The sequence below is a fragment of the Panthera leo genome, chromosome F2 (genome assembly GCF_018350215.1).
Source record: "Panthera leo isolate Ple1 chromosome F2, P.leo_Ple1_pat1.1, whole genome shotgun sequence".
NCBI classification, from domain to species: Eukaryota; Metazoa; Chordata; class Mammalia; order Carnivora; family Felidae; genus Panthera; species Panthera leo.
Window position 1 is genome coordinate 16502741 of NC_056695.1, and position 23343 is coordinate 16526083.

The following is a 23343-nucleotide window of genomic DNA, read 5'->3' on the forward strand; positions in this document are numbered from 1 at the left end:
CAAGGTAAAAGGACAGACGGGGGAGGGGTGCCGTCAGGGAAGATTCCTCTGCAGAGTGGACTGCGACTTGAAGGACAAGGAGCCATGGCAAGATCTTGAGTCTCAGAGAAGAGCAAGAGCAAAGTCAAAGATGGGCACAAACCTGGCACGTTCACAGGAAGAAGACCACTGTGAAAGAAGAGGGGGCTGAAAAGTTGGCAGGTACCAGATTATATGGGGCCATAACATGAAAAGGAGTTTGGATTTTATTTTCACTGTAAAAAGAACCCACTGACGTTTCGGCAGTGGCATGAGCTGACTGCATTTAAAAAACTACTTCAACAGATCTGTGGAGAAAGAATTCTAGTGACATGACGCTATCACAGCAGGCCAAACATGCCTTGGGCTGGGCAGGACTGACAGCACTAGTGGTGGTGGAATCAAGCAGAATCACCACAGAGGCTGTTTTCAGCTCCATCTTTCAAACCAAGCACAAAGGTCTTTCTAAAACCCACCTTGGTTCTCCCAGTTCATCTGTGCCGCTACTCATCTTCGTATACGGTCCTGATGAGGACACATCAGTACTGCAATTACAGATTTACATAGCTCCTTTTCCTACTGGACCAAGCTCCAAGAACCAAGTCAGGAAACCGTTTTATTCACCTGTGACACACCTAGCAGAGTACCTGGCGTATAAAAAGTGCTCAGTAAGTGTCTGCTGATGGAAAGAATGAACAAATACATTTAAAATAATCAAAGCCATTTGTATCCATTTCCTAGGGCTGCTGAAGTAACAAGCTTTGTGGCTTAAAACAACAGAAACATATTTTCTCAGTTCTGGAGGCTCCAAGTCCAAAATCAATGTTGGCAGGGCAGGGCCATGCTCCCTCTGAAGGCTTCAGGGAAGGATCCTCCTGTGCCTCTTGGGAGTTGCTGGTGTGCCCTGGCAATCCTTCGCATTCCTGGCTTGTAACCTGCATCATTCCAAACTCTGCTCCATCTTCAGGGGGCCTCCTTTCTTATGTGCATCCTCTCCTCTCAAAGACACCTGTCACTGGACTTAGGGCCTGCCCTAATTCCATATGACCTCATTTTTATTATATCTGCAAAGATCCTTATTCCAAATAAGGTCATATCCTAAGGCTCCAAGTAGACATGAATTTTTGGTGGACACTATTCAACCCACTACACCATTCAACACCATGGACTGCCTTTTAAAGTGGTAATCTTCTCATCCTAAAAATGCACAAGCAAAAACTGAGTAGCCAAAATCTGGATGTTCAACAGAAGAGATTTCTACATTGCCTTTGTAAGTCCCTTTAAACCTTTCTGCTTTCAGTTTACTCATCTATATAGTGAGGAAACTGATTTCTATAGTCTCTTCTAACATTAATATTCTATGATTCTGGGCCATAAGTTTTCTTGATGACTTTTCACATTTTATAAATGTTATGCTAATGTAGAGACCCTCAAATACTTGAATAAATTATAACAGAAAGCTTACCTTCTCAGTTTTGAAACAGGCAAAATACTTTTTTGTAAACTATCTGCCGCCAAAGTTACTTACTTTCCCCATTAAAAATGCAGTGTATTCCTCCATACATCAAACCATTACACTTCCATTTTAATAAACCACTTTGAATACTTACTATGTGCCAGTGAACAACCTACTTCTGACCCATCTATTTATACTTATTAAATTATTAACTAACTAGACCTTTCTTCATTATTTCTATATAATAGGTCATTTAATGGTAAGTTTTAAAAAAAAATAACTTTACTGATTTCCCTTATTACGAAAGTGATATTATTTTTGTTTAAAAAAATTCACGAGTACAAAGATATTAAAATTAGAAGTCCCAGTCCCAAAGATAACCACTGTAAATATTTTGCTGACCAACCTATCAGACTTGTACGTATGAATACATTGGTGAACAAAATATCCTTCATGTTTTTATTTACAAAAATCAGATGTTATGTAGAAAGTTACATAAACAGGTTAATACAAATACTACTCTGCAGCTAGCATTTTCTGCAAACTGTTATGTATATTTTTCCAAAACAAATATGGATATAAGGCATCATTTTACTGGGTAGAGTTTCATGCTGAATTAAAACAACATATTCTAACCAACCGCCAGACTGGTAAGCACTGAAATAATCTAAATATCCATCATTCTAATGTTGCAAATTGTTACCAAAATAACCTATGAATATATGTTTTAGCAAATTTTTGCAACTGTCCCTTCAGACAAATTCCAGAACTGCAGAAAGGGTAGCATTCATACTTAAAATTTTGATTTGTAAAGACCTACTACCCTACCCAAAAGCTGAATCAAATAATGCTCCCAGCTCCATATATAAGAATACCCATTTTCTCATACCCTGGTAACACTGGGTTTTATCAGTCTTTGCCAGTATGAAAATATGTTTCCCCCACCAAGAATATTTTTCTTTCTTGCTTTCTTTTCTTTTCTTTTCTCCCATTCATTCATTCATTCATTCGGCACTTCCTTTATTACTAGCAAAGCTAAATATGTTTTCCTACATTTGTATTTCTTCCTGGAGCTGTGAGTCTTCTGCCAATTTTCTAATGAGTAGTCTTTTTTTCCCCCTATAGATCTTATTTCTATTGCCCTGTTCAAAGAATACCTCAGGTATAAGGCAAAGATGTTTCCTCTCATCATTCCTTTTCAATATTACACTGGAAATCCTAGCTAATTAATAAGACCAAAAAAGGAAACACAGTATAGATTGGAAAAGATGACATAAAACTATCTTTGTTCACAGATGACATAACTGTCTATGTAGAAAATCTGAAAAAATGGAGCAGGGGGTGGGGGAAGTCTCCTAGAACTAATGAGCAATTATAGCAATGTTAAAGAGCAATAAACGAAATTTGAAAATTGAAAACACAATACCATTTACACTAGCACTCCCAAAAATGAAATACTTAGGTATAAAACTAACAAGATATGTACAAGATCTATGTGAGGAAAATGACAAAACTCAGATGAATAAAATCAAAGAAGAACTAAATAAATGGAGAGATATTTAATGCTCATTAATGAGAAGACTCAATATTGTCAAAGTCTTCCCAACTCGATCTGTAATTTCAATGCAATCCCAATCAAAATCCCAGTAAGCTATTTTGTGGATATCAACACACTAATTCTAAAGTTTACATAAAAAGGCAAAAAGATCCAGAGTAGCCAAGATAATATTGAAAAGGAAAAACAAAATTGGGAGGACACTACTGGACTTCCAGACTTACTATAAAACTACAGTAATTAAGACAGTGTGGTATTAGTGAAAGAACAAATAGATCAATGAAACAGAATAGAGAAGAACCAAAAAACAGACCCACAGAAATATAGCTAACTGATCTTTGACAACAGAACAAAGATAGTCTGAAGCAAAGATGGTCTCTTCAACCAATGATCCTGGAACAACTGGACATCCACATGAAAAAATGAGTCTAAATACAGACCTTACACCCTTCACAAAAATTAACTCAAAATGGATCGCACACCTAAATATAAAATATAAAACTATAAGACTCCTATAAGAAAATGTAAAAAAAAAAAAAAAAAAAAAAAGCTGGACTTAAATAAAATTTAAAACTTCTGCTCTACAAAAAACAATATTAGAATGAGAAGACGAACCACAGAATGGGAAAAAATATTTGCAAAAGACACATCTGATAAAGGATTGTTATCCAAAATATACAAAGAACTCTCTTTTTTAATGTTTATTTATTTTGAGAGAGAGAGCACAAGCGAACACACGAGCAGGGGGCAGTGGGCAGAGAGAGAGGGAGAGAGAGAATCTCAAGCAGGCTCCTCACTCGATGGGGGCTGGATCTCACAAATGGTGAGATCATGACCTGAGTCGAAATCAAGAGTTGGTTGCTTAACTGACTGAACCATCCAGGCACCCCTACAAAGAATTCTTAAAACTCAGTAATATAAAAACAACTCACTTAAAAAATGGGCCAAAGACCTTAACAGACACCTCACCAAAGAAGATATACAGATGGCAAATAAACATAGAAAGATGCTCTACATCATATGTCATCAGGAAAATACGAATTAAAACAATGAGATACCACTATACACCTATTAGAATGGCTAATCCAAAACACCAACAACACCAAATGTTGGGTGAGGTTGTGGAGTAACAGGAATTGTCATTCATGCTGGCGGGAACGCAAAATGGTATAGCCACTTTGGAAAGTAGTTTGGTGGTTTCTTATGAAACTAAACATGCTTTACCTATATGACCCCACAATCACATTACTTTTGTATCTACCAAAAGGAGTTGAAAACTTATGTCCACAAAAAATCTGCAGAGTAAGTCTGTAGCAGTTTTTACTCATAAGTGCCAAAATTTGGAAGCAACCAAGATGTCCTTCAGTAGGCGAATGGGTAAGTGGTGGTACATCCAGACAACACTATTCAGTGCTAAAAAGAAATGAGCCATTAAGAAAACATGGAGGAAACTTAAATGCACATTATTAAGTGAAAGAAGCAAATCTGAAAAGGCTGGGGACTGTAAGAACCCAACTACATGACATTCTGAAGAAGGCAAAATTAGGGACAATAAAAATATCAGTAGTTGTTACGGCCTGGAGTTGAGGAATAATTAGGTAGAGCACAGAGGATTTTAAGACAATGATAATACTCTGTATATTATTAATGATGAATACATATAATTACATATTTGTCCAAATTCATAGAATGTACAACACCAAGAGGGCAACCCAACGTATAGTGTGGACGCTGCATGATTATATCAATGTAGGTTCATACAATAGTAACAAATGTACCACAGTCTGATGTGGGGTGTTCATTATGGAGGAAACTATACATGTGTTGGGGCTGGAGGTATCTGGAAAATCTCTGTACATTCCTCTTAATGGTGCTGTGAATCTAAAACTGATGTAAAAAAAAAGTCTTTAAAAAATGTTTGCCTTTTGGAATAACTTCACTGTTTTTCTTAAAATGTTCACTATGAAGAATTCGGGGAAAAAGTAAAATGAAGTAAAAAAAATATTTAAAAATTCCATCACCCACCATTTCATACATAAAAGGCTACAGAATGAGCAATTTATAGATCAGGAATATCATTTTATTCCTCAATGTAAAAAAGTTTTACTCTTAGTTTTTAAAGTATAGGTGAAATACAACCTTCCTTATAAGAAAAACCTTTCTTTATAAAAAAACCTTCTTTTATACATAAATCTCATTTCAGCAAATCAAATGGTATCATTCCAACTGGCCCATTATAATTTCAATAATGGCTTTGCTTTATCTCTGATTATGTTTTAAGAAGTAACTCAAACATGTTTTAAATTGAGTGTGTTTGTACTCTAACTAGTTCAAATAATCACTGGACTATATAGATGCTTTGCTACTCAATAATGTTCATTAAAGAAAGATTGCTATTTAAGGAAATTACAAAGATCAATCCTTTTACAAGGAAGCAGGGGATATAGTAAGAAAAGCAACAAAGTTGGGAAAAACAAATTTTTAAAACTCTAACTTCTCTACTTTCTAATGGTCAGATCTTGGAGAAATCACTTAGCCTTTCTGAATCTCAACCATCAACTCTTTAAAATGATTTATAGGGTCCCTTTCAAGGACTGATACCCTGATTCCATTTCCAAGGAAGTCATAGAGTGATTAAGTATGAAGACCTGGGATCAGGAGCAATCAAAAACCAGAAAAAAAAAACCAACGTTGATTTATGAAGTATTTCTGTATACCTGCAGAAAATGGTAAAATACAGCAAAAAGATAAGAATAAGATGGAATACAGTAAACCCGTGGTCTACCAACTGTGTCATGCATGTATAACCCTTAGAAGTACACGAGCATGGAGAGTTTCAAGGAAATGGATTTCTCAGCTCTCAACTTCCATCTATACAATTTTCTAGAACCATTCTGCTAAAACAACATATCAGTTTTCATTTACCTCCTCTGCCCTTTCATCTCTCCCCCTCTACTACCTCATAAAGGAAACCGTAACACTCAGCGCTTCCTGAAACTTACTGTGGAGCTGGTGTCTAACAACATTTGAAGAGCCAAATGGAGAATTCAAAATATCTGTGGTGAGGAAGTTAATGATTCTACACACTGGGTATCCAGTTATTTTCAAGTTAAAGGGGTCACTAATTTCTACTTCCACAAATATAGACATTAAACCAAATCCACTTACTACTTGACCAATTATTCGGATTATAGATCACTTTGCTGTCAACTTGGAAGAATGGGTGATATGGCTAAAATAAAGCACGTTTTATAACCATCTACTAAATTCATGAGATTTCTCAGTACTTTCACTATTAAAGTAAAAAAGTTAGAAAGGTAATACAAAACACCATCTTATCTAAATGGTATTTATAAATGGATAAACTATAAATATTTATGAAATTTAAAATAGAATCCATTTCCAAAAATGTTGTTTTAATACTTTTTAAATTTCATAATTTACACGTTGTTTTGATTTTCTACTGACTATAATTGTATTGCTTACTCAGACCAAAATAAATTTGATATGGCTTTATGGACATAGGAAAATTTAAATGTTTTTAATTATAATTGTTTTTGCATAGAACTCAGAAGAACTGGGTGACAATTTAAAGCATTTTTTTATTCCCATTCACTAAATACATGAATGAATTTACTTTTCATTATAGAAAAGTATGATCGTGTGATTGATAAAATTCTTTCCAGTATAAAAGAATACATTAGGATAAGATGTCAATGCTAGAAAAATACAAATGAGTTCAAAGAGAAAAATAAGGAATGTAAAATTCTGACTGTTAAAATTAAGATATTGTTCATATATTTTTTCTTTTCTTTTTTTTTTTTTTTTTTTTTTTGAGAGAGGGCACAAGTGAGCGAGAGGCAAAAAGAGAGAGGGAAAGAGGGAGAATCCCATGAAGGGCAGGGAGAGAGGGAGAGAGGGAGAGAGGGAGAGAGGGAGAGAGGGAGAGAGGGAGAGAGGGAGAGAGGGAGGGAGGGAGGGAGGGAGGGAGAGAGGGAGGGAGAGAGGGAGGGAGGGAGGGAGGGAGACAAAGAGAAAGAGAGGGAAGAAGCAGGGCTCATCTGAAGCGAGGACTGAGCTTACCCATTGCAGGACTCAAACTCACAGGAACCGTGAGATCATGACCAAGCAGGAGTCAGATGCTTAACTGACTGAGCCACCCAGGCACCTTGTTCACATATATATTTTTTTAAATGGACAACGTAAAATATCAAGTTTTAAAAATTTCCATAATGTATTTTAAATTGTTTGAATTTCACAAAAATTCTATCATTTACAAATACTGAAACTTAGAGGAAAAATTCGAGATGTATGAGAAGGTATATAGTTTTTTGTTTGTTTTTCCAATTCTTTGAAGGGGTATAGGAGCAAAAAAACCAAAAAAACCCTAGTAGTGAAAGTCAGAATATATCACTTGTCTTAACCTTCCTCCTAAGATACTGCCTACTGGACATCCCCATCTGGATGCTCCCCATACACTTGAACTCAACATAATCCAAAGTAAATTTATTCTCTTCCCCCAACCACCCCCCCAGAAAAACAAAACCTGCCTCCTCCTCCTATCTGTATTTTTATTATTAGCTCCATGATCTACCTGGTCTCTTAGACTAAAAGAGTGGGAAATTTTTTTATTACCTCCTACACCAAATCAGTTCCTAGGACCTAACTCCTAACGATCTCTATTCCTTGTGCCACAGTAATCGTTTAAGGTCTCTTCACAGGCTGTCATCAAAAAGTTCTTCAAAACAATAACTATATACATATATAAATATATATATATATATTTAATACAGTTGACATATGATGTTATAGTTTCAGGTGCACAATACAGTGATTTGACAAGTTTGTGCTGTGCTCATCACCAGTGTAGCTAACATCTGCCCCCATACATCCTTATTACAATATCATTGACTACATTCCTTATGCTGTGCCTTTTATTCCCAAGAATTATTCATTCTATAACTGGAAACCTATATCTCCCACTCCCTTTTACCCATTTTGTCCAATTCATCTATGCCCCTCCCCTCAGGCAAACACCAGGTTTGTTCTTTGTATTTATAGGTCTGATTCTACCTTTTGTTTACTCATTTTCTTAAAAAAGATTCCACTTATTTCACTCCATATGAGTGAAATCATATGGTATTTGTCTTTCTCTGACTTATTTCACTTAGCACTATACATTCTAGGTCCATCCATGTTGTCTCAGATGACACGATCTCATCCTTTTTTATGGCTGAGCAATATTCCTGTGTGTGTGTATCGTGTGTGTGTATCATATGTGTGTATGTGTATCTTCCTTATCCATTCATCAATTGATGGACACTTAGGTTACTTCCATAACTTGGTTATTGTAAATAATGCTGCAATAAACATACAGTATACCTTTTTGAATTAGTGTTTTTGTTTTCTTTGGGTAAATACCAAGTAGTGTAATTGTTAGATATTTCTATTTTTAAGTTTTTGAGGAACCTCCATACTATTCTCCACAGTGGCTGCATCAATTTGTTCCCACCAACAGTGCACAAGAATTACTTTTTCTTCACATCTTTGCCAACACTTATTATTTCTCATCATTTTGACTTTAGCCATTCTGACAGGTGTGTGGTGATCTCTCATTGGTTTTGATTTGCATTTCCCTGATGATGAGTGATGTTGAGCACTTTTTCACATGTTTGTTGGCCATCTATAGGACTTCTTCGGAAAAATGTCGCTTTAGGTCCTCTGCCCATTACTTAATCAGATTGTTTTCTGGTGCTGAGGTGTATAGGTTCTTTATATATTTTTCATATTAACTGCTTATTAGAGCATATTGCAAATATCTTCTCCCATTCAGTGGGTTGCTTTATTTTTTTTTTACCTTTTTTAAATTTACATCCAAGTTAGCATATCGTCCAACGATCTCTGGAGTAGATTTCTTAATGCCCCTTACCCATTTAGCCCCTCCCCCCTCCCACAACCCTTCCAGTAACCCTCTGTTCTTCATATTTAAGAGTCGCTTATGTTTTGTCCCCCTCCCTGTTTTTATATTATTTTTGCTTCCCTTCCCTTATGTTCATCTGTTTTGTACCTTAAAGTCCTCATATGAGTGAAGTCATATGATATTTCTTTCTCTAATTTCGCTTAGCATAAGACCCTCTAGTCCCATCCACGTAGTTGCAAATGGCAAGATTTCATTCTTTTTGATTGCCGAATAATACTCCATTGTGTGTGTATGTGTGTGCACACACACACACCACTTCTTTATCCATTCATCCATTGATGGACATTTGGGCTCTTTCCATACTTTGGCTATTGGTGATAGTACTGCTATAAACATGGGGGTGCATGTGTCCCTTCGAAACAGCACACCTGGATCCCGTGATAAATGCCTAGTACTGCAATTGCTCGGTCATAGGGTAGTCCTACTGTTAGTTTTTTGAGGAACCTCCATACTGTTTTCCAGAGTGGCTGCACCAGCTTGCATTCCCACCAGCAGTGCAAAAGAGATCCTCTTTCTCCTCATCCTCACCAACATCTGTTGTTGCCTGAGTTGTTAGCCATTCTGACAGGTGTGAGGTGGTATCTCATTGTGGTTTTGATTTGTATTTCCCTGATGATGAGTGATGTTGAGCATTTTTTCATGTGTCGGTTGGCCATCTGGATGTCTTCTTTGGAGAAGTGTCTATTCATGTCTTTTGCCCATTTCTTCACTGGATTATTTGTGTTTTGGGTGTTGAGTTGATAAGTTCTTTGTAGATTTTGGATACTAACCCTTTATCTGATGTCATTTGCAAATATCTTCTCCTATTCCATCGGTTGCCTTTTAGTTTTGCTGATGGTTTCCTTCGCTGTGCAGAAGATTTTATTTCGATGAGGTCCCAATAGCTCATTTTTGCTTTTGTTTCCCTTGCCTCTGGAGATGTGTTGAGTAAAAAGTTGCTGTGGCCAAGGTCAAAGAGGTTTTTACCTGCTTTCTCCAAAATCTCCAAAGAGGATTTTGATGGCTTCCTGTCTTACATTGAGGTCTTTCATCCATTTTGAGTTTATTTTTGTGTATGGTGTAAGAAAGTGGTCCAGGTTCATTCTTCTGCATGTTGCTGTCCAGTCTTCCCGGCACCATTTGTTGAGGAGACTGTCTTTATTCCATTGGATATTCTTTACTGCTTTGTCAAAGATTAGTTGGCCATACGTTTGTGGGTCCATTTCTGGATTCTCTATTCCTGTTCCATTGATCTGAGTGTCTGCTTTTGTGCCAAAGTAGGTTGCCTTTTGTTTACTGATGGTTTCCTTTGCTGTGCAAAAGCTTTTTATTTTGATGTGGTCCCAACAGTTTATTTTTGCTTTTGTTTGCCTTGCTTTAAGGAGACATATCTAGAAAAGTATATCTATGACCAATGTTAAAGATATTACTGCCTGTGTTCTCTTCTAAGGTTTTTATGGTTTGGGGCCTTACACTTAGGTCTTTAATTCACTTTGAGTTTATATTTGTGTATGATGTTAAAAGGTGGTCCAGTGCCATTTTTTTTTTTTTTTACATGTAGCTGTGCACTTTTCCCAGCACCATTTATTGAAGAGACTGTCTTTTCCACATACTGTCACCTCCTTTGTCAACAATTAATTGACCATATAATCAAGAGTTTATTTCTGGGGCTTCTAGTCTGTTCCATTGAACTGTGTTTACTTTTGTGCCAGTACTATACGGTTTTGATTACGACAGCTTTGTAGTATAACTTGAAATCTGGAATTGTGATACCTCCAGCTTTGTTGTTGTTGTTGTTGTTGTTGTTGTTGTTGTTTTTTAAACAATAATTACACTTAAATTTACTTTTCAACATCTCTCATAGAGGATGAAACTACTTTATACTTATTAGAGCTATACAAAATTACCTGTCATGCATATAATTGAGTTACTCAAAGAAATTAGAGAATCATGAAGTTGGAAGGAACCAAAAGAGTCAATCCCTTTGACAATATCCTTATCCAGGTATCTTTCAAGCTGTTGTCAATTTATAGCCTCATGAAGTACCCTGCTCTCTGTCGGGACATCACTGTCAGAGATCCGGGCCCAAATACAACTTGTTGCACGTTTTCTAAGATTATTGTGATTTAAAAAAAGATTTATGCTAGCAGAAAAACAATGGTAAAATTACACAAAATTCGAAACAAAAAGTTAAAAATTAGTTAAAATTTAACATACAGAGATAGCTTCAGTTAGCATTTGGGGATACATCTGGCTTTTTTTTTTCCTTTTTTTTGTTTGAGTATGCGTGGTGTGTAGATATGTATATATTTTGTGATTTAGTTTTAAACAAAATTGGGATAAACTGTTGATACTCAGTTTGTTTTTATTTTTTCACTTAATTATGTTATAAGCAATTCCCCATGCAATTATGTATTCTTCAAATTCTTCAAAATATTTTAATGGATATATAATATAGCAAAACTAAAAAATATTAACTTTTAGTCAATCATTTGTAAACTACTTATCATATATCCTTTAAATTTTTCAAAGCATTTTTGTGGTTACATAATATAGAAATAACAAATACTAAATACTCACAATATTATAATTTATTTAATCATTTATAAATTACTTGTTGTTTCTAATTTTTCACAGTGATGAATACGTGATGAATATCCTTGAAGATCAATCTTTATCTACATTTCTAGTTATTTGCTGAGGATAGAGTCCCAAAAGTAAGGCAAAGTATTAATTTTTTTATTCAACTGCTAAATTACCTGTCAGCAAATTTACAATTTATAATCCTACTAGCACTGCGTAGCATAATCTTCATGTCATACACTTGTTTGTTTGTTTTTTTTTTTTTACTTTGTCAATCTTAAGCAAGTATCATTCTTTTAGTTTGTTTCTTTATTAGTATGATTACACACAAGATCTCCCTATTTCCCTATTGCTTTTACCTATTCATCCCATTCTACTCTTTGCGGTAACATCCTTTTCCCATGTTGTAAAAGGAAGTAGAAGAAAATGCATAGGTGTTAGGGTCAGGTCAGAATGACCTAGGATTTGATCCATTTCCACTACCTAGCTGTGTTACCTTGGACAAGTGACAACTAAGTTTGTATCTTCTCCTGTGTATTGTCAACAACCCTCACAAAGTAGAAACAGGGTATAGCAATCAAGAACATAAAACCAAACAAAATCTAAATTAACTCCCCTCCTTTTTCTCATTTGCATGGTAGTCCTTCACATATTGGAAGACAGCAACACTCTTACCGTCTCTCACCAACTGCTCTTCTATCCCTATCCTTTTGGCCCAAATCTTGGGGATTCCTTTCTCCAAGCTAAATGTCTCCAATTTCTTCACTCACATATCAAACAATATGCTTTCAAATTACCTCATCATCTTGGTATTTCAGAGTATGATTTAACCTAGTCATGTTCCCCTAGAAAGTGGCATCTAGAACAAAATCCAGATGTGATTTGAAAAGACCAGAGTAAAGGTTATCACTTCAAATCATCCAATTTGTTTTCCATATCCAGATCCACGAGCCAACAAAATCTATAATCCATAAACCTAAAAGACTGTATTTACCTCACTTTCACCAACAAGGCAGGCCAGGTTAAATGTGAGGGTGTGGAACACTCTTGAAGTTCTTGTGATGCCTTGGGCAAGTAATGTAGTAATGTCTCTAAGGTCAGTTTACTCCTTGGGAAAATGGGAGTAATATCACTTATCTCAAAGGGTTTTCGGAAAGATTAAAAATATTAATTATAGTATCTGGCATGTAGGAGGTATTCAATAAATAGAAACAATTACCACTGAAGCAAGACTACTGCATCTTTATTAAGCACCATTTGTCAAGTACTTTACATGGTCTTGAGCTAGAGCTTGGTCTACCCAAAACACAGACGATGGAGTATATGTTAACCAATTAACAACTCATCTTCTTCTCCAAATTCTGCCCTGCTCTGCTTTCATCCTCTCCTCCCTCTTGCCATCATCTTCAGAAAATGAAGAGCCATCTCCACCAGCAGGTGGAGGAATGGAGCAGTCACCTACAATTCTTACTCAAAATTACAAGGAGACAAGAGACACTTCTGATTTCAACCATAAGATCACTGGCACTGGTCCATTAGGAAGGGTACCTGCCAGCAGCTAAAATGAAGTTCTGCAAGCTTCAAAGACTCATCTACAAATGTAGGGTTTTTTTTCCTTTCCGAACATACTACTGATCTACTTCCTTTCCTCATATACTACACCTGAATGCAAACATACAAAAGTATCATTTATTTTGTGAATAACCTTTTGAAAGACACATTTGACAACAATATAAAAATCAACAGTCTATGTTACATTTAGGCAAGAACAGGCCATTTAAATGAGGAAGAGAATAAACACTCAATTTTTTCTCTCAATTCAAATAGATCCAAGCAATATGTACAATAAAAAAGTTTTAAGTTGTTTCTAAATTAGAAGATTAAAAATTAATTGTTGAACTTTTCTGGAGTGGCCAAACAGAATGTAAGAATGCCCAGATTTTAAAGATCTTTAGTCAAACGACTTCTAACAAAATTAGATTTTAAATAAACACAGTCTTTAGTACAGAAAATTAAATTCCTTAAGATCTGCATGCAATGAGAGTTCTTTACCACCTAAATTTCCTAAGTATATTTAATCCTACTAAATGGCTATCAGTAGTCCCAGGCAAAAAATCTGAATTAAGCTAAGCTTTGTCTACTTCCTCTTTCTTCAGCTCTTCTCTTCCCAAATTTGTCTCTATACTCATCCCTAGAAAAGAAGTCAATTCCCTAAAATTATTCTAAAAATTTTCTTCATGAAAAGAAAAAAAAAGGAAGGAAAGATGGGTTGAAACTTACCCTAATGTATTAGAAGTCTTATCAAACTGCCTCAAAGAGAATGGATAATACCTCTCCTTCTTTCCATCCAAAATGAGCTCCCTAATCTTTGTTTCCTGAAAAGGATGTAATATTTTACCTCTTGCAGGACATTTGTGTTTAAAAAAGAATTCTTGGGTAGGCAGTATGTACAGCTGATGGAACTCTAAGCATAGCAACAAAGCAGAAAAATCTAGGCATAGGTCTAAAACCTCTTCAAATCACATCCCATACATTAAATGTGTTCCTGATGACAACTTATAAACTAGCAATTTGAACACCCTACTCCTCAATCAGAACACTCCAAATACACTATAGATTTACATTAATATTATGTTTGAGCATATATTTGAAGTATAGCATAAATATACATTACTTCAGAAGAGCCAAACATGATAGTATTAAATTTAAATCAAAGTCTGAAACATTTCTGAAAACAGAAAAATGAAACTAAGATCCCAACAAAACAAGTGTTAGGGAAATGGACAGGGAGGAAAGTCTCAGCAACTGAACCACTCCCAGGATATCCCACCAACTGCTCCCACTATCCCCTGTATTGTCTTCTGAATGTCGATTTGCGAAGAGGCAACTACTGTGGTAACAGTAATTTGGAATAATGCACATTTACAAACTGATATTTGATATATAACAGTCCTTACACATGAGCACAAGATATGCAAATGAAATTTGACAAAAGAAATGCAAATGCACAGAAGCACTTCAGAAAGTGTCCATTTTGCTTACTGCAAGTTGAAACAAACTCAGCATACCACAGTGCATCTACTGACACAGTAAAACATTTATATAAATGTTTACAAAATATTTATAAAATTTTATTAAATAATTATATAGTATTATAATCTCATAATATCATAATCATTATAATATTATACTGAAAGAGAGATAATCATTTATCTAAGTAAGGACAGAACATTCTAGGAAACCAAAAAATATTCTTACCTCTTGACCCAACCTAGTGATCCTACTCTAACAAACATGCACGAAAGTATTAAAGTTTTATATACAACACCAAGACCTGAAACAACTCTAACATTCAACATTCAGAGAATAAATTACTCATAGATCAACACATCATCACTACTAATGTTCATTAGGTATATATAAAACTATACTGTATTCTGACAGTAGCCACAAGCCATATGCAGCTACTTAAATAAAACTGAATTTACCATTCAGTTCCTTAGTCAGACAAGCCACATTTCAAGTGCTTACCTAGCACTTTCCATCATCACAAGTTCTGTTAGATAGTGCTGATCTACACAGCTACCTGGACCATCCTCTATCCTCCTTCCCTTATATGCACCCTTTTATCTACTTAATCTTCAGGCTTTGGCCTAAGCCTCAACTACTGTGTGAGGTTCCCCCTGATTTATGCAGGAAATTTGGGTATACCTTCTTGTAGTCTCATTACACCTTGGTAACTGGCAATAAATTCCATCACATCATATTATTTCCCCTACCACAATCCTGCAAGCTTCCTTAAAGAACCAACTTTTATCCAAGGGACTTTGAACTGTTCTGCCTTGATAATTTGTCATATACTAAGAGAACTGCTAAAAACAACAGAGATGTACACTATAAGTGAAAAATGTTTATGCATAAGGAATATAATGCATCAAAGAAAAACATGGCTAGGTTCGCAGGCTCACAAGTGATTTTTAAGATTATTTATTTTGAGACAGAGAGTGAGCGGAGGAGGGGCAGAGAGAAGGAGAGAAAGAGAAGGCCAAGCAAGCTCCACAGGGCAGTGTGGAGCCAAAGGCAGGGCTAGAACCCATGAACCCGTGAGGTCATGACCTGAGCCGAAACCAAGAGCCGGACACTCTACTGCCTGAGCCACCCAGGTGTCCCATCACAAGTGATTTTTGTTTTCAATTTCTAATTCTTTACATTTTCTTAGTACTCAACATAAGGAGCCTCATTCTCAGAAGGTGTTTAGCAAATATCTGTGGAATAGTTTCTGTATTAAAAAAAAAAAAAAAAAAAAGACACCAGGAATGAAGCCTAATGTAAACTATGCACTCTGGGTGGTAATGATGCAGCAATGTAGGTTCAACAATTGTAACAAATGTACTACCCTGTTGGGGGATGTTGATAACAGGGGAGACTATGCATGCACCAGGTCAGAAAGCACATGGGACATCTCTCTGCCTTCCAGTCAATTGCGCTGTGAACTTAAAACTGCTCTAAAAATATAATGCCTTCAAAGAAAAAGATCCCAATATTTTGTTCCATAATAATATATACCATTGATTTATAATAAATTTTAAAAACTAGACCACAAATTTCTAACACAAATAATATTTATCTACAGTGCTTAGAAAATCTGACTAAATTAACTGCAGGTGCAGTGCTGTCGGTGCCATCGTTACACTAACTCAACCTCCTCATTTACTGAGCACCGACCCATGCAAAGCACTGTGGACACAGCAGTGAACAAGACAATTTCTGTTCTCACAATATTCTTTCTAAATAACAACTTTATTCTGCAAGATAAATCTTTAACCTCAGCTATCAACAACAGATAGCTCAAAATGGCAAAACAAACTTCTCTTATCCTGATTTTTTTCAAATAATTCAAAAAACTCATATTAACCTTCAAGAAAGTAGTACATGACCTGGTTTAAAACAAAAAGTTAATGCCTCATTTACTTGGCATTCTTAGGACAGTTGGTGCTCCAAAGAAATGAATTTTTCAGATAACTCACTCTTATCCATTTAAGCACCAACACTTACATTGTTTGGCATGGAGATTTCTTTTTTAAGTGGGAATCTTTCGATTTTTAAAAAGATTCAATTAAATATTATTTTGACTGATAATTATTGTGTTGTACAGCACTCAAGCTCCTAAACTATATGTCCCCAGGGTTCTTTTTTAAAAGTTGCTGGCTTTGAAGAGTTTTTCTTCTGATCCCCAGCTTTGGTGTGTCAGCTGTCAACTTTTGCTGGTATCAGTGTGAACCTGACTCAAGCAGCCTCCAACTCCCTTCAAATTTGCTGCTACTTGCAAAACAAGTTTGTCAGAATTTTGCCTAAAACACACAGGCTTTGAGAGGATCCTCAAATCTACATTTTGGTTGTTCCGTCTTCTATTTATTTCCTGAATCTCTTAAAGTTTGCAGTTACAAGTTCCAAACCAAATTCTGGATAAATTACTGCTATACCCTGATAAAAGTCGTTACGTTGTTTTCATATTTAAAACTGATAGTCAGAGATAGCTTCATTATTTATTCACTCATCCAACAAGTATTAAGTACTTGTGTTGTGAAGTTGGTAAGTAATATTATGGTGAAAATAACTAAAAAGATTGCTAGTTTTGAACATATTCTAAAATAGAAAAACTCAGAAAAAACAACTTCTTAGCACTTAATAAAAACAGGGTTGTTGTGTGGGTTTTTTTTAATATTAAACTACAAAACCACCTCAGTTTTTTACAATTTCTATAGCTTTAGACTTAAGAACTGAAGATTCAAGGGTTCTGATTTAACCAAATATTTATTTTAGAGAGCTCTGAATAAGATTCCAAAATTTTATACCTTTTTTTCTATTACACATTCCCATCTAGCCCTAAAGAAATCACTAGCAACATATGCTTTAGTTTTAAATGATACTCAAAATCTTGGTAACCATTTCAAACCATGGTAAGTTTATCTTCATTTTAATGTTGAGCAACAATAATTTGATAAAAAGTGTAAATTCAGGAAACTTCCTGTCCAAATTTTCATAAGTTCCTATATTTGGGGTGCAGAAAAATTTTTTTTTAAGTTTCAGGAGTAAGAGATGGTGTGGCTCTACAATATTTGCTTTATCTGCCACAATCATATTTTTAAAATTCCATTACCCATTTAAACCTAAGGCTAGGAAATGAGTCAAAGAGGAGTAGGGCTTAAAATTGGTCTCTGAGGATTAATTAAGACAACTGGTAAAAACCCCTGGTGTCAGCCTTACTTGTTTTAATACTCTTGGAATCTCCTTTCTCATTCATTTTCTCCCCAGGGAGCACAAGTGACTTTTTCTGTATTTTATAATTTTATAACTGATTACTGGTCACCTTTATTATGCAGACTGAACTGGAAATGGGCATTAGTTATGTGCCTGTAATCTGAGACAGTAAAATAATATTTCTAAGTGAAAAAAAGTTACTACCATTAAAAACTATTAATTACTACCATTAAAAACCTTTTCCAGCAATGCATTAACATTTCTTCAACATTAATTCTGGAACCTGCAGATGCTTTAAGCAGTACTATAGAGGCAGAGCACGGACCTAACTTTCAAAATAACAACACAGTATTATTTAAACTATTAGAGTAACCATTAAAGTTGGCTCTGACCTCATCAGCATACCATCTTGTCCCATGATATAAGTCTGATTTTAAATAAAAACAATTCAGAGAAAAATCCAAATGGTCTCTTGCTCTCTCTACAATTTAGGCAAAGAAGCAAATGGCAAATACTGGACACACCTATCATAAGCAAAATCTCCACGAGGTACTATCCACACTACCGGTTAAAAAAAAAAAATACAGACCTGGCTCAGGATATTTACAATACAATTGGAGAGAGAAAATATGTTCCATAAAAGATACTTATACTAACCAATAGTAAAAATAAAAATAATTGAATTAAATTAAAAACTGATCATGAACATTTAACATTCTGAAAGCAGAAACGGAGGGCACTTAGTTCAAATGTAAACAAAATTCTTTTTGCCTATTTTAAATCTGGCAATCAAAATCAGCCAGAACTAAGGAGTTGGGCCAACAGCATCACCAAAGAAAAAACCGAAATTCTCAGGAGCAACTGGTATTGGACCATTCAAAACAGTCTTCCTGTGAGTGCTCATTAGGAGTTTCTCTCCTAAAATCTCCTTATCAAATTAAAAACCTGGCTATCAACTTTGCGGAAACCTAAGCTTCAGAGAAGCACTCTCGATACTTTTTTTTCAAAGCACTTAAGGTCCATCCACAGAATAGGAGCTGGCGAACACCGAGGAGGAATTGGCCTATTGTTCGAAGAACCGCAGGACCATCCGAACGCCACGGGGCGCGCGGGAGCTGGGGGTAGGCAAGGCTCAAACGCGGCACAGGTGTGCGTATGGGGGAGGGGGGACAGGTGTGCCCAGGGCCACAACTAAGGTTAGAGAGGCCCGACTTCAGATCCAGACGTCGACTGGATCTGAGGAAAAGAGTCATCCCTGAAGCTTAAACCACGGAGCATGGAGGGGGGCGGGCCTGGGGAAGGTCTTAAGGACTCCAAAGCCCACCCGGTTTGGCAGTGGGGGTGGTCGGAGAAGGCCGGGGCACTCAAGGTGTAAAGCCCGAGGATAAAAGAAAAGGCTCTCGAATCGAGGGGCCAGCGTAGAAATCTCTAAACAATGAACCATGCTGGGTCTGGGGTAAATGGCTAGGAGACCAGGGGTGTCGCGGAGGTGGGAAGAGGGAAGAGGGTGGGAAAAGGGAAACAAAAGAGAAGCCCCCCCAAGTGTGGGGCCCCGGTGGCGGCGGCGCCGGCGATTACCTGTGAGAGTTGACGGGGATTGGGGCAGCCGAAGAGCGCGGAGCTGGAGCTGAAGCTGATGGCTCCTCGGCGGCTGAGGACGTGCTGGGGGACCGGCCTGTCCAGGGGCAGCACCGGCAGCTGGTAACATACTTCCATTGAATACGCCCGCCCTGCCCCCGCGCGGCGCCCGCCCAGCCGCGGCCGCCGGCCCCTGTGCTGGGAAGGGGCCGCGGCTCGGGGGCGCCGGGCCGAGGCGGGGGCAGGGAGGGCGGGCGCCGACCCCGGGAAGCCGCGCTCACGCCTTCCCACCCCAACGCTCCGCCCGGGCCGCCGGTGGGAAGACGCTGCGGCGGCCGCGGCGACAGTTACGAGGACCGGCGCGCGCCCGGCTCCGGGGTGCAAGCGGGGGCAGCGCAGGCAAAGTGGGAGAGGGAACCCTGCCGCCCCAGATCTCCTCGGCCGGGAGGAACGGGTCCGGGCAGAGCAGAGCAGGAGTGGAGCAAAGACAGAAGAAAGCGGTGCAAGAAAAGACGGCTGGAGCCAGCGGCGAGACCCAGGTCGCACGGGGCTTGGGACCAGCCACCAGCTCGGGCCGCCGCCACCGTCCTGCCCCTCCCCTCCCCCGGAGCCTGACTTCACTCCGCCGCCGGCGCGAGCCCGGCGTAATTCACACTTTGCAGCCGCGGACGGTGCGCCAACCACTGCCGCCGCCACCCTGACGTCACGACGCCGCGCCGCAGGCCCCGCGCCTCCGCAGCGCCCTGGGAGACGGGTTAGCGGCGGTGGGGGTGAACCGTCTCGCTCCGGTTCTGCGCTCGGTCACTGTCCCCTCCCGCCACACACTGGCCCCCTTCCTCCTCTCCTACCAACCTCAACCCATAGCCCCCGCCCAGCTCTCCCTTATCTGCCCTCCACACAAGGCGCGTGCGCACGAGGCCCCACCGTTTGGGGACATTCCCCTAATCGTTAAACTCTTGCTTTCGAGCGCGCTGAGGGTGTGGGGTGGGCTCAGCCTGTCTACAAGCAAGATTCGGGCCTTCTGACCCCAGAGACCCGAAGCACAGGGCGCAGTGGCAGCGCTCAGCCTTAACTGCGGGGTCACCGCTGTGCTTCCCTCCTTGAATTCCCATTCTTGGGCTTCGCTGGGGACCGCTGCGGCAGTGACGTCAGCGGACCGCGCGGGCACCATCCTCCCCGCTACGTCACTGCCAGTCCCTTGGCGGGGCCCGGCTGGGGCTCTCCCCAGGCAGGTACGGGCCCCAGGGCTGTCCCGGGCCAAGGGGAGAAGAGAGGAGTCGAGAATGCGGGAGAGACGAGAGGGTGAAGGGGTGGTGGGGAAACACCGAGACCGAGAAAGAAGAAGTGAGAGTATGCACTGGAAAAAATGAGAAAGAAAGGATGATACTGAGAAGACAAAGGAAAAAAGGATCCTGCATGACCTTTTACCAAAACTGTTTTGGTTTGTTGGCTTTGATTTTTAGAAAGCAGAGAGAGTAAAGAGCTCTTGACCTGCTTTGTAAGTTGGATACGTCATTTGCAGGTTCATTTTGTCAAATTTCTCCCTAAACTGCAATCCATTGTTTCAAATGCATTCCAGCCCCTGGGATGTCGGCCTGAACAAGCTCTTTCCTGCTGGCAGAATTGTTGATTCGGCTCTGCTCTCAGGGCACCCACCCTTCCACTTATTTGCTATGACTAGCCACTGGCAAGATGGCAGATCATTACCGAGGATATCAGGTATCCACTACTCATGGTTCCATAAATCAATAAAAGTCTGCAAGACTTTTTATCATCTTTCCACAGCATCTGTTTCTTTTACATCACTTAAAACTTTACCTCTTCCATGGTTATTTCTCTACTTGTGTGCTACTATTAAAACAAATATAACTTCCCCTGTGGTTTCATGGATATTGTCTTCACTAGATGGCAAGCTCCCCTTTAGTGCAACAACTGACCCAACTCCTCTTGGAAACCCTAATTACTCCCACAATATCTAGTACATATATTGAGCATCTGCTGTATGCTTGGGATTAAGCTAAGCACTCTCTCTTGTTCTGACAAAAACCCCATGGGATAATACTAAGTTGAAACTAGGTTTAGGGAAACATAACTTGCCCTAGATCTTACTCAAAATAGTGGCAGAACTAACCTCAAATAATGTTTGAAATCTGTATACATTTAAACACCCAGAGATGGTATTCGTGTCATATAAAACTGTATATGCCAAATTACTGTCACATTTAATAACATTTAAGAGACTCCCTTCCATTAAATCATTTGATAAGATTCAGGGCACTAATTAAACAGTGCATCTCCCTTCAGCAGAGAGGGGAGCTAACATTTACTATGCACCCACTGTGAGCCATGACAGGTATTCTACATATAATGTTTAACTTAACCCTTCACAATATTCACATACGTAAAATTTGATACCAATTCTACAGATGAGGAATCAGTTTCCAAGAGCATAAGTCATTTGTGCCACTGAATTTTGTTCTGTGTGATTTCAGAACCATGCATTTCCACCACACCATGCAGATCAGAACTTCAACTGTTCTCAGTGTTCTTTACAGTATTGGGGAGCATATTAGGGTTCTCCAGAAATACAAAACCAATAGAAGATATGTGATATGTGTATGTATGTATGTATGTATGTATGTATGTATGTATGTATATATGTATATACATATAGAGAGAGAGAGATTTGCTGTACACACGCCTCATCTAAGACAGAGAAGCTAGAGGAGCTGCAGGCCCTGCTCCTCCCTAGCTAGTAAGGTGAGTCAGCAAATCATGTGTAAAATTACAGCAGTGCTTGGGACCTGGCATGGACCTACCAAGTGTAATGGCTGGTGCTTCACTTCCACTTCTCAAATCTTGCAAATTTCTATTGTTGCCAACCAAAACCCTAAAAAGAAGAGAATTCTGGGAAATGTATTTCCAACTTAGCTAAGTTGATAGTGCAAAACCACCCCAGTCCAAACTCTTGTCAACTTGACCTCCAGAAACACTTTTTTAAATCATATTTAATTTTAAAATAAAGATCATAGTAAAATCATGCTTATGTCCATATGATGCAAGTATCATACAGCCTGAGACAGCTCCCTCCCTCCCCAAAAGAGGATAGAGTCTTTGAATGATGTTCATCCCTCTTCTTGATAAGTCATATTATTCCTTTGATGTCCTGTAACTTAAACACTAAGATATAAAGTTAGCCACTATTAACACATCTTAGGGGAATGGGGGGGGGGGGGAGAAAATAATCGGTTAATACATACACAAATGTATTCATATCAAAATGAGGGGAAAATGTTCACAACTATTACAGTCCTTGTATCTGCAACCGGCAATGTAATCATAATGACTACTTATAACTACTTTCTTTTTTTCCCCCAATACCAATTTAATATACCCTTTGCCTTCAGCAAGCATCTCAGCTGATAATAGTTTCTTCACTTATGTGGCAACCCATATTATTATTCCTGAAAAATCTGGACCATTAGAGGTTCTACTTCTACTGGGTTGCTGTGTTTTTTTCCATTAACCCATATAACAGAGTATGGGAATACTAAGAAGCACCCCCAAAGAATCTCCTGCATTCCAGGCATATTCCCATGTAACAGAAACTCAAGATCAGCTTAACAGTCAAAATCGATCACTCTAGGCAGGAGAGTAACCCCCTTCTTTGCATGTTGGTTAAATAGCACAAGGCAGTCTCAATTTACAGACTAATTGAACTCTTGGTTTGTTCAAGATGTTCCTGGTGGAAGCATCCTTCCTTTGGAACTAAGACCTCTAGACAAGCAAACCCAAAGCTACAGTAATTGGAAACAAAATCTTGCATTTGATTGACTAGGGATAAAACAGGATCCACTTCCAGTCCCACCTCTTGATTCCTAAATCATGAATATATATTTAAATTTAGAACATATGCCGAAACTTGGAGGACAT

General features: G+C 38.3%; 1 protein-coding gene across 3 annotated transcripts in view; it reads right to left on the reverse strand.

Annotated features, from left to right (window-relative positions):
* The window catches only part of PDE7A (phosphodiesterase 7A), a 122676-nt gene extending 103033 nt beyond the window's left edge, over positions 1 to 19643 (reverse strand). For 2 of the 3 annotated variants that reach the window (XR_006198110.1, XM_042923241.1), the window contains exon 1: positions 19411 to 19643. Coding sequence is in view for 1 of the 3 variants with exons in the window: in XM_042923241.1 (XP_042779175.1) it covers positions 19411 to 19548 (138 nt within the window). In the remaining 2 variants the exon portion in view is untranslated. Of the gene's footprint in view, positions 1 to 494; positions 640 to 19410 lie in introns of those variants that run through there. The other variant, XM_042923242.1, reaches the window with a different exon arrangement.
* Between the last annotated feature and the right edge of the window lie 3700 nt (positions 19644 to 23343).